The 17,376-nt window shown below is 43.3% G+C and overlaps 1 protein-coding gene and 1 long non-coding RNA gene across 2 annotated transcripts in view; one reads left to right on the forward strand and one right to left on the reverse strand.

Annotated features, from left to right (window-relative positions):
• Positions 1-17,376, forward strand: part of col4a3 (collagen, type IV, alpha 3) — a 29,594-nt gene that overhangs the window by 5,587 nt on the left and 6,631 nt on the right. The window contains exons 3-42 of the mRNA XM_046390059.1: positions 40-129; positions 289-333; positions 456-500; positions 720-782; positions 889-942; positions 1,103-1,129; positions 1,493-1,567; positions 1,698-1,760; positions 1,852-1,887; positions 2,577-2,624; positions 3,015-3,089; positions 3,606-3,650; positions 3,741-3,803; positions 3,978-4,022; positions 4,270-4,323; positions 4,414-4,455; positions 4,706-4,787; positions 5,354-5,389; positions 5,899-6,063; positions 6,290-6,382; positions 6,581-6,676; positions 6,948-7,018; positions 7,910-8,098; positions 8,317-8,485; positions 9,371-9,463; positions 9,829-9,933; positions 10,014-10,108; positions 10,502-10,652; positions 11,495-11,608; positions 11,745-11,912; positions 12,258-12,347; positions 12,438-12,572; positions 13,113-13,211; positions 13,392-13,481; positions 14,499-14,638; positions 15,911-16,037; positions 16,199-16,279; positions 16,445-16,546; positions 16,690-16,737; positions 16,828-17,013. Coding sequence (XP_046246015.1) covers positions 40-129; positions 289-333; positions 456-500; positions 720-782; positions 889-942; positions 1,103-1,129; positions 1,493-1,567; positions 1,698-1,760; positions 1,852-1,887; positions 2,577-2,624; positions 3,015-3,089; positions 3,606-3,650; positions 3,741-3,803; positions 3,978-4,022; positions 4,270-4,323; positions 4,414-4,455; positions 4,706-4,787; positions 5,354-5,389; positions 5,899-6,063; positions 6,290-6,382; positions 6,581-6,676; positions 6,948-7,018; positions 7,910-8,098; positions 8,317-8,485; positions 9,371-9,463; positions 9,829-9,933; positions 10,014-10,108; positions 10,502-10,652; positions 11,495-11,608; positions 11,745-11,912; positions 12,258-12,347; positions 12,438-12,572; positions 13,113-13,211; positions 13,392-13,481; positions 14,499-14,638; positions 15,911-16,037; positions 16,199-16,279; positions 16,445-16,546; positions 16,690-16,737; positions 16,828-17,013 — 3,595 coding nt within the window. The remainder of the gene's footprint in view (positions 1-39; positions 130-288; positions 334-455; positions 501-719; positions 783-888; positions 943-1,102; positions 1,130-1,492; positions 1,568-1,697; positions 1,761-1,851; positions 1,888-2,576; positions 2,625-3,014; positions 3,090-3,605; positions 3,651-3,740; positions 3,804-3,977; positions 4,023-4,269; positions 4,324-4,413; positions 4,456-4,705; positions 4,788-5,353; positions 5,390-5,898; positions 6,064-6,289; positions 6,383-6,580; positions 6,677-6,947; positions 7,019-7,909; positions 8,099-8,316; positions 8,486-9,370; positions 9,464-9,828; positions 9,934-10,013; positions 10,109-10,501; positions 10,653-11,494; positions 11,609-11,744; positions 11,913-12,257; positions 12,348-12,437; positions 12,573-13,112; positions 13,212-13,391; positions 13,482-14,498; positions 14,639-15,910; positions 16,038-16,198; positions 16,280-16,444; positions 16,547-16,689; positions 16,738-16,827; positions 17,014-17,376) is intronic.
• LOC124059758 lies at positions 11,226-13,213 on the reverse strand. The gene is made up of 3 exons (XR_006843428.1): positions 13,091-13,213; positions 12,423-12,592; positions 11,226-11,566 (listed from the first exon to the last, which is right to left on the reverse strand). It is a non-coding gene; the product is annotated as an uncharacterized LOC124059758 (long non-coding RNA).

The following is a 17,376-nucleotide window of genomic DNA, read 5'->3' on the forward strand; positions in this document are numbered from 1 at the left end:
GCTCTGCACCTCATGAGCTCTACCTGTGTGCCTCCTCAGGGTGAACCCGGGTACATCGGATATGACGGACTTCCTGGAGAGACTGGTTACCCTGGAAATGAAGGCCATCAGGGCTTACCTGGAGAGAAGGTAACTTCTGACCTGAGGACAGCGGACATGTTGTCATGATAAGATTTTTAATTTTGTTGTTGTTATTCCACATGTTTACACTGATGGAGGAGTTTCTCAGGGTTCTCCTCTGTCCTCTTATAATTTTGGTCTTTGCTTGGTGTTTGCTTTTGTCCTCAGGGTGACCAGGGAGCAGCAGGAGTTCCAGGACTGAAAGGCTCTCGGGTTTGTCTTCTGCAGATGATGATGATGAGTCATTAACATTTCTGAATTTTAGTCTCATTCACCCAGTCATGATGGTATGAGCGACGGATCTGTCATTAACAGTCTGTCTTTGTGCTCTCCAGGGTCTTTCAGGAAAACCAGGTTTCCCAGGACCTCCAGGACTGCCAGTAAGAAACATTACATATATAACCACTACTCACAAAACTAATTGCGTCATAAAATAAAATAATTTTCACAGAGGAGTCCAAGAGTCTCACAGCAGAAAAAAATGTGCTTTAAATTTGAACATGTTGGTGTCAAAATGAGCTGATGAGATTCTCTTCACCGTGTCGTGTTGACGTGTTGTTATCACCTTCTGAAAACTCTGCTCGTGTCCGTGTTTTCAGGGGCTCCCCGGGCACGAAGGACCCATTGGCCGACCTGGACTCCCAGGATGCAACGGGACAAAGGTGGAGATGTTTACCTGCACGCAGAATCAACAGCAGTTTGAATCCTGCCTGCTCCAAATCGCTCTGACAGCTTTTGCGCTGACTCATGTTCATTGGTGTCTTCCAGGGGCATGCTGGGTACCCAGGGCTCCCCGGGGTTCCAGGACTTGTTGGCCCTCGAGTAAGTCCTGCCTGCATGTTGTACAAAGCAGACTGGATGCTGAGAAGACTTCCTGCGTACCCATCAGTCACTTAGTGAAGAATCGTTTCAATTAGTGCAGGCTGAAGCTAAGGCTAATCAAGCCTCAGAAGCTAAAGCTAACTGTGTCCATGTGTTTCAGGGTGAACCAGGACTGCGAGGTGAAAAGGTAAGAGAACACATTCACATACTGCCTTGATAAAATCCCGTATCTCCAGTTCCTCATGTGGTTTTCAGGTCTGTAACTTTAGTGTTTAACCTCATCTGAACCAAACACATAGTTAGCATCGAGTGGAGAGCTAAAAACCACGTTCCTCGATAGACCACAGAACTTTTTACAGTCAATCATCTTTAAAAACCAGTCGGGAAGAGGCTACAAAAATCTTCCTCCCGCAACTCAAATGCTGCTGGCATCACAAACAGGAAACAGTTCAACAGATCTCCAGCGCAGAAGACAAAGTTGAAACTGAAGTTGAGGTCCTGGCTTGTTGTTTCTGACTGTTTAAGTCCCTCTGTTTGGTGCTGGTTTCAGGGCGACTCGTTCGACTATCCCGACCCTCAGGATATCAAAGGAGCAACAGGAGCACCAGGACCAGATGGAGAAAATGTTAGTCACTGTCAAACATTTTATCAGTCAGACAAGACAAAAGGTCTTATTTAAGTTCTAGAGTTGTTGTGGAAAGTCTGTTATGATTGACTTGGGAAGGGTGAGTTCTGATTGGCTGTTCTTGCTCCAGGGTCTGAGTGGATATCCAGGGGAACCAGGCTCGCCAGGATCATCAGGATCAGGCGGACTTCCTGTATGCCTCAGGAACTGAAACCATCAAACTTTATTTAAATGTTCACAGTTATCATTCAAATCACATCAGCTGTTTTTTTTTCTTCATTTAGGGAATTCCGGGGTTGCCAGGGTTACCAGGAGAGAAGGTTTGTGTGCTAACAGGTTGAAGTGATGGGCTTGTGTCGTCAGGCCTGTTCCTCACGGTGTTCATGTACATTTGATCAGTCATCGCTCGATTCACACAATAGTATTGTTTTTAATCACTGGATTAAAACGCTGACCTCAAACAGCAGGTCCCCAGAAACCTTTTACTGCAGAGCCACCAAAACTGTGACAGCAATGTATGTCTGAAAAACATTCATCTGCAAGTTAGTATCTTCTCTAAAAACTGTATATCTTCTCTGATGCAGCTGAAATTGTACTTAAAGGTGGTGTGTGTAGGATTTAGTGGCATCCAGAGATGTGATTGCAGGTTGCAACCACCTGAGCACACATCCCGCCGTCCCCAGCAGCGACCGCTTAAAAAGCAAAAGGTTCCCCATGGAGCCGTTGTTTGGTTTGTGTCTTCTGAGCCACCGTAGAAACAGGGTGGACTCCATAGAGGAGGACCCACTCACCCTGTAGGTGTAAAAGGCTCATTCTGAAGTAAAGAGAACACAGCAATTCTTAGTTTCCGGTGATTATACACAAACGAAAACATAGTGATGAATATTATGCTCTGTTCCACACCTAAATCCAACACTCTGGACCTTTGACACATACCTGCTGTTCTGTTTGGTCATGTGACTTCAATCTGCAGCCGTTTGGTCCTGATGATGCTGTGCTTTTGTTTCAGGGTCAAGAGGGTCCGAGTCCTGTTATCCCAGGTCCCCGAGGACAGAAGGTGAGCTATGCTAGTGCTAATTCCTGGTACTTTTGTCCTACCTCCAGAACCATATTTATTTTACTTATCTTATTTTATTTTGTTCTACCTTATTCTATTTTATTTTATTCTATTATTATATGACACTCGTTCTTACGTTCTATGTTTGCTCCAATCACCAAGACAAATTCCTAGTAATGTGAAACCTCTTCACTTACATGGCAATAAAGACGATTCTGATTCTGATTCTGAGGTTATAAATTCACATGAAGTCACCACAACTGTAAACTGCAAAACTGGTGTGAGACAAACATTCAAACATTTCTACTCTGTGAAACACCATCAACATCATGGCCATTGCCTTCATCACCACAATCATCATCTTCATCATCAGCTGTGTTTGGTTTTCAGGGGGATCGTGGACCACCAGGGATTCCTGGACAGAAAGGAATCAAATTATACGCTGAAGGACCCAAAGAACTGAAGGTCTGTCTGTCATTTTGTCTGTTCTGTTGTTCTGGTGATGTAATTTGAAGCCAGAGTCTGTGCAGTAGTGGTCAGGAGGTGGAGCTGCGGTATCAAGTTCCCATCCCGCCTGAGCCAATCAGGAGCAGCGCTCAGCTGTCAATCATGACGTTTCAGCCCCTTTTTATGGCATCAAATAACTAATTAAAACCAAACTGATCAGAAACATGAACACTCGAACAAACATCATCTTGATAAGAACGACCTAAAATTACAGAAACCATCTTTAGGAGGAATTTATTTGACATGTGCTTTGAGGTTTTAGATTGGCTCATGTCCCATCTGCTAACATTGAAGGGGAGGAGCTTATGAGCTGTACTGCAGCCAGCCACCAGGGGGCGACCAGGTGTTTTGACTTCACCTTTGGGGAGCTGATGCCAAAACTTTCACGTCATCCATCTTTATATACAGTCATTGGTTTTTTTTATGAATATCCATCTGCCTGTTGTCACTGAGGTTTTTGTTGTTTTATTTCAGGGAGAACCAGGTCCAGTTGGAGAGAAAGGTTGTCTTGGACTTCCTGTAAGTCAAAGCCATCTCACAGTCTGACAAACCATGATGATGATTGTTTTGAGCAACTTTCCATTGTGTGTGTTTGTTTTTTTCCTCTAGGGTCTGCCAGGGAAACTGGGGGTTAAAGGAGGGAAGGGCAGGCGAGGTGATCCTGGTCCACTAGTAAGAGACAAACAAAGAGACTTGAGTGCTCATTTTATTGGATCTGTAATTGATGATTAATTTTAACTCAACGGAAATCTGTAGTCAAGCAGTTATTCTTCTTCTTGTGCTTACAAGCTGAACCCGAGCAGGTGTAGTCCTGGTCTAACATGTTGTTTTGTTTTTGTGTTTCAGGGTAAACCTGGGAAGGATGGAGTTCCCGGGGAGCTGGGAGAAGAGGTAACAGTAAAGCTAACAGTAAAGCTAACCAATATGCTGATGTGAGCAGCATACTTAGTTAAAAGGAAAATCAAAAGCCAGATCTGTGTGAGACCAAATCCATCTGAAAACCCATCTGTTACTGGCTGGACTTGTGTGATGGAGCAGGTCCAGAACCAGGACCAGCACCACCAGCGCTGGTTTGTTCAGGGGTTGTGTGTCTACTGATCACTGATTCTGGGCACTAACTCGAAGTGTGTGTCTTCAGGGAAACCCAGGAGATCGTGGTTTCCTCGGTCCTCCAGGTATTGACGGAGCCAAGGTGAGTGCTGTGTGAGGTACAAGAAGCATTACTGCAGTAGTACACTCAGTACTGTGGCAGTTAGAGTGTTTATGATGTGTGTGTTTTTAGGGTGAGAAAGGTGATCGTGGTTCTCCAGGTTTTCCAGGAGAGGTGAGTCTGAACTCTTGATTTTGTTATTTTAGTTTTACCAAAATAAGAGTCACAGCGCTAAAAGCAAAAAAACAGAAAAACATCTGGTTGTATAAAATGAGTTTAGCAGCTTTGCAGTTGGGTATCAGGGGCCAAAAAGAGGAAGGCAGGACCAGAAGATGACAGCAGAGCCAAGACTAAACTTCATGCTTGTTTTGAAGCAGCAGCAGATGGTCAGTGTTCATGCTGTGTGTGCTTGTGTTGTTATCAGATGGTCTGGAATCATATCTTCCTGAAGGGCCAGCTTGGTGTCCCTGGGCCCAGTGGACGCCCCGGAGTCTCCGGAGAACAAGGTAGTAAAGAAGCCAACATGATTGACATTTTGAAGGTTCAGACTTTTTTTATTTTCATTGTTAGCGGTGGAGTGTGCCTTCACACAGGATTTATTTCTCTTCTCCTGAACACTACAGAGATGATTCAGGTTATTTTAAACATTTGGTTCAAATTCCTGAGAAAATGTTCCAGAATAAAGAACTGGAGGACAGGAAGTAGTGCTGGATTATATCCTGTAGTGAATTTTTCAGTGGTCGATCCTGATGCTTGTGTTTGTGTTGTAGATTTCAGAACTTAATTGCTGTTTAATGGAGGTTACAGTGCGTCAGAGGTCATTTAATCGCATTACTCTTTACTTGTTATATCGTTAATTGGCCTTGTCAGCGCAGCCTCGGCTGATGCCACCAATTAGCTGGTCTGTCACTGCTGTTCACAAACGTGTCCATATAAACATCAGAATTGAATCACACTTTTGTGTAACTGCATAAGAAATGTTTTCATTGCGTTTGCGCTGTATGTTAAGTATAAGCAGGTAAAGCGAATTGATGGATGGACAGTAAAAACGGTCTTCTCTGCTTTCTCTCAGGACTCATTGGTTTTCCTGGTCTTCAGGGCAAACCAGGTACACCCCGTCCACTGTCTGTCTCTTTCTGTATTTAATGACAATGAAGATGGGAAACAACATGAACTCTGAAGTATTATGACTGAAAGACTACTGTGAACTGTAACTTCTTACTTACTTACTTACTTACTTACAGTTTTAGTGATCATATCTTAAGATACAAGGTCTGAAATAAGATGGGACACAGCCGCGGGTTTACGAGTTGGTTCTGTAAAATGAGGACACAATGTATCCCATGCTGTCTTGATATTACGCCCTATAAGGATGTTTTAAAAGGATGTTCCCTTTCTTTGTTAGAAATCAAGACAGAGATGTTCCCGATGTCCCAAGTCCTTTTTATTTATGTACCAGAAAACTTTACTGAACCCAAAGGAAATCACAAGCTGACTGACTCACAGTAAAGCTGGGGCAGAGCTCACTAGAAATTCTTACAGGACTCACAGACATGTAGTTTGATTCTTCTTAATGACAGTAAAACTCAAAACAAAGTCTCGTCTTCCTCTCTCAAGGTGAGGCTCTCCCTGGTCCACCGGGCCCCAAGGGACCGCCCGGCTCATCCGGACCCAGAGGAGAACCAGGAGAGCCAGGTCTCATACTCGTAGGACCCCGGGGACAGACTGGAATCCCGGGAGGTCTTGGAGTTCAAGGAGACCCAGGCGAGCCAGGCATACCAGGTGATGTTCTGCCTCCTGTGTGTCTGTGGTACTGAGGAGGGTTTGTGGGACAACCTGGATGTCTCTAATTGTCTTCTCTGGTCCATAATCTTCACTCCAAACACTTTCACAGTCAAGCAGTTTGATGTCGAAATGACTTGACCTGACAGACACTTGATTTAACGAAAGGAAAAAAAATCCATTTCAGCTCAAACTCATGATTACATTTTTGTCTTCTGTCTCTCAGATTTCTTGCAAGCAGGTTTTGGTCTTCCAGGAACTAAAGGACGAAAAGGACAGACGGGTCCTCCTGGAAGCAGAGGGCAGGATGGAGAGACAGGTGAGTGGTTGTGAGGAAGGAGGAGTCATTTTGTCACATGACGTGATATATCGGAAATGATAAACTGGTCCAATGATGCCGTGTTTCACTCATTTTTAAACATCAGAATGAAACTAAATAATGTCTTCAGAAGTTTTACAAAACACACTCATGTCAACAGAAACTACATCAGTGTTTAACATGACTGGTGTTTCTCAGGTGAGAAGGGGGAGGTGTGCTCGGCCTGTCAAGTTATTTCAGGCCCTCCAGGACCTGCAGGTAAACCAGGAGCTCCAGGTGAAGATGGTCAGGCAGGTGAGGACCACACCTCACTTTTTATTTACTCTGATCATGTGAGCTATCGGTCCCGTGCTTGACAAATCGACAGCTAGATGTGAGCCTTACCCTGACATAAAGCTCCACTGTATGAAAGAGTCAAAGTAGTCAGTTTTGTTACTTTTTGTTTCTTTTCATAGTAATCATTCACACTCTTACAGAATAATGAAACTTTAAACTGCTTACAGTGACGGACCAGCAGACAGCAGGATCTCATGCAGAGTCATCTGTTTGTCTGTGGTGTTTCCAGGTTTAGCTGGTGTGCCTGGATCCAAAGGTTACAAAGGAGTCAAAGGTGTGACAGGTCTACCTGGTCCACAGGTGAGCTCACTGGTCACCTCCATAAGCTCTTCTCTCACCAACAGATTCCTCTGATGTTTGTCTTATCTCTGCTTTCACTTCCACAACAGTGTGAGTTTTGTGTGTCTGACTGAGTCCCACCCACCCCTGTTGTGTTATTAATGTTGGGGCTGCAAGCACTGGAGGTGTACACAGCTTGTAACGAGGCATCTGCATCACTACTCACTACGTTATCTGACTGCTAGTGCTTTGACTACCGGGCTGCCAGAAAGCACAGTAAAACTTCTGCAAATGGTCCACAGTGCAGCAGCTCTTCTGGTCTTCAGTCCTGTAAAGACGCCTCATGTCTGTCCACTTTACTCTCTACTGCCTCCCTGCTCGCACAAGGCTCAAGTTTTGAACCTCCAGTGATTGAGAGTCACAGCAGTGCAGGACACCTGAATCCAAAAGCTTCTCCTCTGTGGTCCCTCCATGGTGGACTTAACTTACCAGGCTCAGTTTTGAGCACATTTCCTTTCTATTTGCTTGAAAACCTGTGTCTCCTAATACTCTTCACTCATCTAAGATGGTCTCTTTTCTATCTCTTTCTGAAAACTTAGAATGAGAAATTATCATTTACTCGCCACTCTCTTGTTTCTTCATTCAAACGCAGTCTTGTGGCAGGTGGTGTTGATGACTATTTTTCATGTTTTTTTCTGAATTTGTGAAAATTATTTGAATAAAATTTTTTAGCATGAATAGAAAGAAGTTGCAGTTGTTGGAACATAATACTTATTTATGTAAATATCCAACAGCCATATACAGTGAAGATGAACATCTAGTGAATGTTGAGGTGAATCTGAAACTGAGTCTTTCTGGTCCGTCTGTTGTTCTGTCTTCAAATGATAAATGGACTATATTTATATACTTCAGGGACCCTTTGGTGTCCCCGGCCTCATGGGGCCCCCAGGACCTATTGGTGACCAAGGGGTCATGTATAGGGTGGGGCAGAAGGGTGAGAATGGGACTCAGGGACCGACGGGACCACCTGGTTTGGAGGGGAAAGATGGACGTCCAGGAGTTATAGGACCGAAAGGTGTTCTGGGAGAGAAAGGAAACCCTGTGAGTATCAGATAAATTATCCACAGAGACTGTCTGTCCACAGGGGACAGGTTGTTGAGCAACTGTGGATGGGACTTAGGAATCTCAAGTCATGTCAATGTCCAGTTCTGTGTCTCTACAGGGACACAAGAGAATCATTTCTATCTCAAAAACCTTGTTGGATCACAAATATCATATGCAGAGGATTATTTGCCATTTGTCTGTGATACTGTTCTCAGGGGCCTCCGGGGCTGAAAGGTAACAGGGGCCCACCTGGGGAGACTGGTTCCAGAGGTCCATTAGGACAGATGGGACCTCCAGGGCCTCTTGGGATCGGGGCTTCAGGACCTCCAGGACCTCAAGGCAATGAGGGAATTGTGGGACGCCAAGGAGATCTTGGAAAACCAGGTGAGAGCGTCTGCACTTGCAGGGGCTTTCTTGTCGGAGAGTCTTGGTGTTTCCACTGTTTCGACTGTTCTTTTGTCTCTGGTTGGAAGTGATGGACCCACATCTCATCCATGGATATGGATTTCTGAAGAAAACTCAAAATTGGCGAGATTGTCCCTTGACATATTTGCCTAATCTGCTTCTCAACAAACCCAAGGAGTTTCAGAACCGAGCGAGTGGACACCTTAAGAGTCATTTGGGGTTTGTTGTGGATAACTGCATGTTCCTTCAACTGTGTGGCAGTGTTCCACTGAGAATCAAGTTTATAGTGAGGGAGGACACATTTTATGTCCTTCAGTTAAACTTGTAAAATACATATCGATATATTCTGCCATTTTAAATGAGGGAGAAGGAAAAGGTGCCATTTTGGGGTTTTATTGTGGTGATTATACTTTTCTCTTGCAAAAAACATCAGAAACATTAGAGGATTTTTAAAATCATTACAAGTGAAAGTCCTGCACTCAAATCTTACTCAAATCAGAGAGCAGAATTACCAGCAACTGAACATAGTAAAAAAAATTGAAAATAGTCATTCTACAGAACAACGGCCCGATGGACAGATTGTTTTACTGTTGTAGCTGCTTCTGGTGGAGACAGTTTGAACCACTTTAGAGTTAGTTAGAGTAGTCTAGTAGCAGTTGCTCTCAAACTGAAGGGCTGTGCCACACCAAAGAATCGCCAGATAAATCTGAGGGGTCATCACATGATTAATGGGAGATGAAAGAAGAAACAACAAACTCCTTTCTTTTGTTGTGTGTGAAATAATCTTTCATTTGATCAACTGATAAGTGAGACCCTGTCAGAAGTTCAAAGGTGGAACGTCTCCTATCCTGTCTGTGTGTTCAGGAGAAAAAGGCTCTCCTGGCAAAATCACATCGTTTCCAGGAGATCCAGGACAGAAAGGAGAAAAAGGATTATCTGGAAACCCGGGACCTGAGGGTGAGTCAGATAACTCTACAGTCACTTAGTGTGTCATCCTTATTGTTGATTTTATATTGTTTGAAAAGACCCCAGAAGAAAAGAACCAAGAAACAGGTGAACCAAAACTAAAAACCTAACCAAATCAGCTTATTTTTCCCCAGCAGTAGCTTCATCTTGCTATGATTTAAATTGCAAACGTGCAGGTGTTTTTGTGTTTCAAACATGTATACTCAAATTTGTCTTCACATTGTAAATTATGAGTCATATTCTGATATGCTGAAAAAAAGAAAAGAATTCTCTACAGCCTAAATCCAACATGAAGAATGCAGCTTTGTCAGTTAAATCTGAATACCAGTTGACTCACCTGTTGTCTCTGCTCTCAGGTGTGATAGGACCTCCAGGCGGTCAAGGACCTGTTGGTCTAAAGGGAGAACAAGGAGACAAAGGATTTTCGGTTCAGGGCTCTCTAGGCTTCCCAGGGGTCAAAGGTCAGCTTGGTGAACATTTGAGGGTTTCAATGCACTGATGATGATAAATACATGTTATACATTGTTTTTGTCTGGTTCAGGGCATAAGGGTGTTTCAGGAGCTCCAGGTTTACCAAGTTTTGGTATCAAAGGACGAGCAGGGCCATCGGGTCCCCCGGGGATGCCGGGCCCCAAGGTAGAGCTGCTTCGTATTCACAGAAAGTCCTCATCATAAGGAGAGCAAAGACTCAGACGAATTTGAATCCAGAAACATCTGATCTCAGATAAATGAGGTTCTCACTCAACCATGTGCATTCACATGCATGTAGATCATGTGTATATCAAACTGACCAGACACTGAATCAACACGCAAAATGTCATTTTTGTCCTCAGTTAAGTATGACCCATAATGTCATTTTTATTATAAACGCAGTATACAATACAGTACTAATTAATTTATTCCATCCATATGACACTATTGTGGTGCTAAACAGCATCATGTCACTTTCTCTTTTGCTGTTGGATGTAAAAGTTGTGTCCAGCAGTCTTCTCACTATAGTGGCTTACTGCTTTCATGTTGTGGTCACAGGGGGTCAGCGGTATTGGTTTCCCAGGTCAGCAAGGTCAATCAGGACCTCTGGGAGAAGATGGGTCTGTGGGGCTCCAAGGAGACCCTGGACCTCAAGGACCAGATGGCGCTCCAGGACCTCAAGGAGAGGACGGACTACCAGGTCCCAAAGGTAGCTCATTTAAGATCGGATGAATCAGTACGAGTGGGCCAGGGCCCATAAATCATAACAAGTTAAAAATGAATCCACTCCTCTAATGGACTCCCAGGAGTCCACATAGAAGATGACAACTGACTCACCTTCATTTCATTCAGTATTCTCCTCAGGTAGGCCTCTTGTTTTGAGTCGTTGTTACATATGAGACTGCTGTTCACTCTCATGACTCCAGTCCAAGTTGTAGAAAATGCACAGTAAACATTGTGGTAAAAACCAGGATGAAATATGCTTTTTGCGAATTTCCCCACTGTGGGACTAATGAAGGTTTATCTTATCTTATCTGAAAGACCCTGAAGGCTGTAATCAAACCTTTAGTTGGTTAGCTCTAGTTTGAATCAGTATACCAGTAGGCCAACTTGTGTTTTCCCCTTGGTCCAATGTTTTTCAAACAAACTAAAATGCATCAATAAAATTCAGGTGAGCACCAGGCTCTTCTCTCATTGGTCCAGTGTATCTGGAGTGGGAGTGGAAAGGCCAACACAGGAAGGAGGTCCTGAAGAAACCATTTCCTAAATATCAAGAAGCTAGTCCAGTTTAGACCTCGATTTATTCTCTGACCAGCTGCTCACTCCTCATCCACATCCCAGCATGCAAAGCACATATGGCTACAGGAGCCTGTTTATCTCAAACCTGCAGATTATTCCTTGCAGTACTAACAAACCTCTCTAAAATTTGTTTGAGCCCGGAAGTTCCTCTGAAGTGTGTTGATCTGAGTGGAAATCCTAAACTGAGTTCGATTGAAATAGGCAAAACTACACAAGTTTGAAAACATGGAAGTTAACGGAAGTATCCCTCAGGTCATAGTGGTCTGGGTGGTGTTCCCGGTCCTGTTGGTTCTGTTGGACCCTGTTTACCTGGAGCTGCTGGACCTAGAGGAGCAACAGGACCAGTTGGCGTCATCGGATTCACAGGTAGCATCTGTACAAGCTAGTGGCAGTAGAATTTGCATCCCTATACAGAATCAAACAAGGAGGATTTGCAAAACTTTGGAGCAAAGAAACTGGAGTGTGTAGGATTTGGTAAATTAATCTAAATACGTTTTTACAGGGGCACGGGGCTCAAAGGGCATGCGGGGTGACCCTGGGCTGTCTGGTGTGGGAGTTCCAGGGAACCATGGGTCATATGGGGAACCAGGGTTTAATGGACCGCCAGGGCCAGTAGGAGGAGTTGGATTGAATGGCCTGACAGGGGCCAATGGGGAGCCAGGAAGCCCAGGTAAGGGGTTGTGGTAAGAGCTGCTCCTCCTGCTCTATTTATAATATTTCTGTTTTCATACAAAACTACTGATACACACTTTGAATCACTTATGTTTAGACTGGAATATATAAAAAAAAATTGTTGGATGAACTGCAATTAAATGAGGATCCAACATTCATGTTCCTCTCAGGATGAATTGTGATAACTTTGGTGATCCTCTTTTCATCTGGCACCATGATCAAGTCAGACATTCAACTGACAGTGCTAGCATGACTGTAGAATTGTTAGAGTAAAAATCTGACCAGCTTGTGAATTGTATGTCCTCACAAGAATAGAAACCTTCCATATTAATTTGTGTTTTAGGTATCAGAGGGGAAGAGGGTCCTGTAGGACCACGTGGGCGTCCAGGAGATGATGGGAAACCCGGAGAGACTGGACAACCAGGACCAAAAGGTTTCTTTTGCCAATGAATCAATCTCTCAATTAGTCAAATGATCAACTATTTTTTTCTGACTAGATATGACCTACCTGTCTGTCTTTCAGGTCAGAATGGTGAAGGTGGATCCAGGGGTCCTCAAGGGCCTCGGGGTCCACAGGGAGACAGAGGAGAAACCGGAGCAAAAGGAATTCAGACAAATGTGGTGATGAATGGGGATCCTGGAGATTCTGGATGCCTTGGTACTCTGCTCCTTTCAGTGCTATATAAATGTATTAGTATTGTGAGATGCTGCGTTGTGTCATAGGTACCCTAAAATCAGTGTTAGCCTTTAATCCTCAATAGCTACTGTCCTTGGTGTTCCTCAGGGTTCTGCTCTGGGTCCCATTCTTTTGTCAGTTTAAATTTCTCTCTGTCACATATAAAGCTCCAGCAAGCAGCTGGCTGATTTAGCTTAGCATAAAGGCTGAAATCGGTTAGTCTCTCTCTTGCCAAAGAGAAGAATCTCACAGCAACTCTAAAGCTCATTGATTAACATATTATATCCCGGTTGTTAATCTGTACAAGAACAGAAGTATAAAAAGAACATCTTGTGGTTTTACAGTCTTGTGTGTCAGATTGTTACAGTGTTAAATAGAAAGGGTTACTTGAACTTGTCAGAGTTGTAGGGGTACGTCAGGAAGTTAGTCTACTTTAAGTCTCAAGTATGTGTTCTACTTTCCATACTCCAGGTGTGCTGGTCTATCTGTGTGTGACTTACTTGCTTTCTGTTGCACCCTCAGGGTCCTTGGGTTTCACTGGTACTAAAGGAGAGAGGGGCCCCCCAGGGCCACACGGTTCAGATGGCAGCAGTGGTAGACCTGGAAATCCCGGTCAACCAGGTAAAAACAACAGCAACACTAACTGAGAATACTGTTTGTTTGTAGTATCTACTCTTGGTATGGTATATGAAGGTCAAAGTAAAAGTGAGGAAATCTGATGTTTGTTCCATCCAAAATCCTGTCTGACAAGTTCTTATTTGCATCATGTATTTATGATTTCACATGACTGTCAAATTTCAGGACTTCCTGGAGACCCTGGCAGAGATGGAGTGAGTGGTCCTCCTGGTCCCAGAGGTCTCGCCGGTAACCCAGGAGAGATAGGAAGGCCAGGTACACACAGCAGATGCATTTTTCATTTTAAAAGGCAGGAGGATCTTTCTGTCTCATCACAAATGATCTTTATCTTCAGGGACTGATTAGGTTTTCGATCATTTTCAGTGATACCGAGTTACTACTGATCCACCCCCTTGAGAGTCTTACCTTTCAAAAGTCGTTAATGAAATAGATTTAAGATTATTAAAAGTTCAAGTTAAAACCATTTTAAAAAAATCAATTAACATCATCAACAGAATGTGAATATCAGTATTATTGTTATGTCAAAAATAACTACTGAATTTAGGATGCTAACCAGTTAACCCCAACCTGTCCTGTCTTGTAATACCACTTTGTACTTCTAGAGGTGATATCAGTCGGATATTCCCTTGCAGTTTCAGCCGGGAGATGTGTACACGCAGCATGTGTTTGCTAAGTGTTACAAACCCCCTTGGCCATCAGTCTAAAAAGTAAACAAGACAAACTCACAAAATGTCAAGAAAGGAAATATTCTCAAATCTGCTCACTAAACAGAAAATTACATTCATACACCTTCTGAACTCAAGCTTCTCTCTTTTGGTGAAATAAGATGAGTTTAACTGCTTCATTAACTCATTGTAAAACACACTTCTTTTAAACAAGACATAAACAAAATAAAACTCTCCAAAGCTGCCTTGGTTTGTCTTTCCACAATCACATCTGGTTTGGTCCAAATAAATTGTCAATTCACAGAGTGAGATGTGAAAATATTCCTACTTCATCTGCTGCCGGTCATAGTCCAGTGTCCAGCCCTACTCAGCTCCAACCCCCACCACCTTCATGGCTAACTGAACTAACAGTAACAACTGTGCTGCCTGCTATATTTTCCGAGTTACCCTACCGAATTCTGGCCATATTTTATACGTTGCACGTATAAAAACATCGCATTGCAATCTGCTGAAACAGCCTGCCTATAAAACATCAACATTAAGCCTCTGGAACAATGCATAAACTTTAAGGAGAGATGATCTCTCTTTCTCTACTTTTTCCTTTCAGGATGTAGAGGTGAGAAAGGTATGGCAGGGCCATGTGGGCAACCTGGTGCAGATGGAAAGCCAGGATCACCAGGACCTAAAGGTCCCAAAGGAGAGCCAAGTCCACCTGGACCAGGATCCAAAGGTTTTCCAGGAGAGAAGGTATCACACACAAAAACATGACTATCCCAGCTTTCTAAACAAAACTTTACATTAAATAACCAGGTAAATATTGTACATATGTCAGAATGGGCCGGCGTCACTGACGCAGAAAAAGAGCTGAACCCCGATGCAGAGTCTAAGGAGCAGGCAGGCAGGCAGGCAGGCAGGCAGGTCCAAGCAATAGTCTTTAATTAATAATAACAAAAAACCAACTCAAAAAGCACACTCTTACCATGGCAGAAGAACTACAAAAAACTGTGGTTAAATCTAAATAAAAGCAAAAACAAGGCATGGCAAGGCAAAACTAAACAAACGTTCCTGGCATGATGTGGAGAAAACGCAGACGCACTGACCCAGGTGACTGGGAAGACAAGGACTAAATAGACATGATAACGAGACACAGGTGACACACATCAGAAAGCAATCAGGAAAACCAAAAGCAAAGTTACAAGAAAACAGGACACACAGGGGAAGTGACGCTTTTCAAAATAAAAGTGGACATGACAAAAACCTTGAACATAATACATGGAAACACAAGACAAGACAAACATGAAACATGGCACATGGACTGAAATCAAAAGACAAAGCATAACCAAAAACCAGGCATGACAACATATAGGAAAATAGGTAAATATTTATGTTTTTCACTTACTTTCTTGGTCAGGAAAATTGCAAGTGCAATGTCTGTACGAAAAGGATTGCTACCAAACTAGAGGTCCAGCTGTTTCAGAATTAGTTGCAGAGACTTGGTGAAAGCTCAGTATTTATAGGATGTCTGATTTTAAGGTGTTTTTGTGAATTTCCATTGGTGGGAGCTTCCCTTGGGGATGAATAAAGAATGTATCTATCTATCTTTAGCCTTAACCTGTTATCCTTGTTTGCAGATGATGTTCTGCTCTATGGTACCATTGCATCCCCATCTGCAGTTCTTTGACTTCTCCTTCCCATCTTTCAGGAACATATGCTGTTCAATGCATTTTTGTAAAAAATAACTTTTAAATGGAGAGTTTCAGTTTTCACCCCTGAGACGAAGGCTTGATCAGCATAAAACAAACAACATAAGACACAAAGAAATACCCTTGTTGTAATTAATAATTTGAATCTTTTTTTTGCTTTTTTACATTTTTTGTGGTTTCTGTTTTATGTGTTGTGTTTAATTTGACTTGTTTTTATAACCTGTATGTCTTCTTTTATAGATTTAAAAGATCCATAAAGACACGTTTCATTGGAAAGAAGAATAAAGTGTCCTTTCCTCCTCTGTCCTCCTCTCAGGGGAATCCAGGATGTCATGGATCTCCAGGTGTCAAAGGGAAACCAGGGGATGTTGGAGACTTTGGTCCTGAAGGAGCATGTGGCCCCTGTGGCCCCAAAGGACATCATGGACCCCCAGGATGCAATGGTCTGATTCCTTAGAGTATACATCATATATTTGCAGTCATGCTGTTCATCCATACGGGAGCTGAAGACTCTTGAGGGTGAAGGGTCACAATAAATTTCCATACCATCCACAAGTTAAATTAAAGCTTCTGTTACCTGTCCTTCTGCTTGTCTGTCTCTTAGGTCCTCCTGGGCCCCCTGGTGAAAAGGGTTGTGATGGTCCTCCAGGGAAAAATGGCCCCCTAGGACCCACTGGCCTCACAGGTACTTAAAGCAGTGTAACAGTATTATCAGTGTCATCAGGTAGAAGTGGTGCACACAACAACGCCACTGCCATCTAAAGATTTAAATCTGTTGTCGGTTAACACGAAGTTCTAAAAGTATTTGATACCTGTCCTTCCAGTGGGTTAAATATATCTTCACTTTCAGGTAACAAGGGGCCTCCTGGAGATCCTGGTCCGGCTGGTCCAAGAGGAAACCAGGGACAAGATGGGATACCTGGACCTCCTGGAGAGAAAGGAGCCATGGGAGGTAGGAGACTGGACTGGGTGAAACTGAATAATAAATAAAATGTTTTGTTTTGAACAGTTTTTGGTTTCAGAGTTGGAGCTCATTATCCAACCCAGTGATGGTTTGTCTCTCTGTCTTCTGATTGGTTGGTTTTCTCTTCCCAGCTCCTGGATTCGGACCTCCGGGTACAGAAGGAAAGAGGGGTACACCTGGTGAGTCCCTGTGTGTGATTATGAGTTTAGTTCTCAATGGGAACTAAAAGAAATAAAACACCCACTCTCTACCTCCACTCATCTCCTCAGGTTGTGCTGGGGAGAAGGGTCCTCTTGGTCCAAGTGGTCCTCCTGGTCCCAGTGGTCCTGGAGGAGACCCAGGTTGTCCTGGTCCTCCCGGACCTCCCGGTCTCCCCGGTTGTCCTGGTGTGGAGGGAGTCTGCACTGAAGGAATAAAAGGCGAAAATGGACATCCTGGAGCACAAGGACCCAAAGGTGATGAGATACACAGAATTTTCAGATGACACAAAGAGTTGACCGATTAAATAAACTCAACATAAGGTTCATTTAGCAGCTGCTCTGCAGCCTTTCATCTTGATTCCTCTTGAGTATTTCCTCATCCTCATCCATGAAGGCATATGGTAAAAGTTAGAAGTAGTTAGTAGTTAATAATTCATGGCTAATCTCACATACTACTGGATCCATCAGATTAAAAGTGTTTTTGTATATTTTGGTGTGTAAATGTTTCATAATTACCAAAATTATGTAAACTTCAGGGAGAGACATCTCCTTGAGTGAGATTTGTGAGATTTTACCTTTTAACAAAATGTTGTGAAACAACCTGTATATTCAGTGGGT

Source organism: Scatophagus argus, chromosome 5, assembly GCF_020382885.2.
Source record: "Scatophagus argus isolate fScaArg1 chromosome 5, fScaArg1.pri, whole genome shotgun sequence".
Taxonomy (NCBI): domain Eukaryota; kingdom Metazoa; phylum Chordata; class Actinopteri; family Scatophagidae; genus Scatophagus; species Scatophagus argus.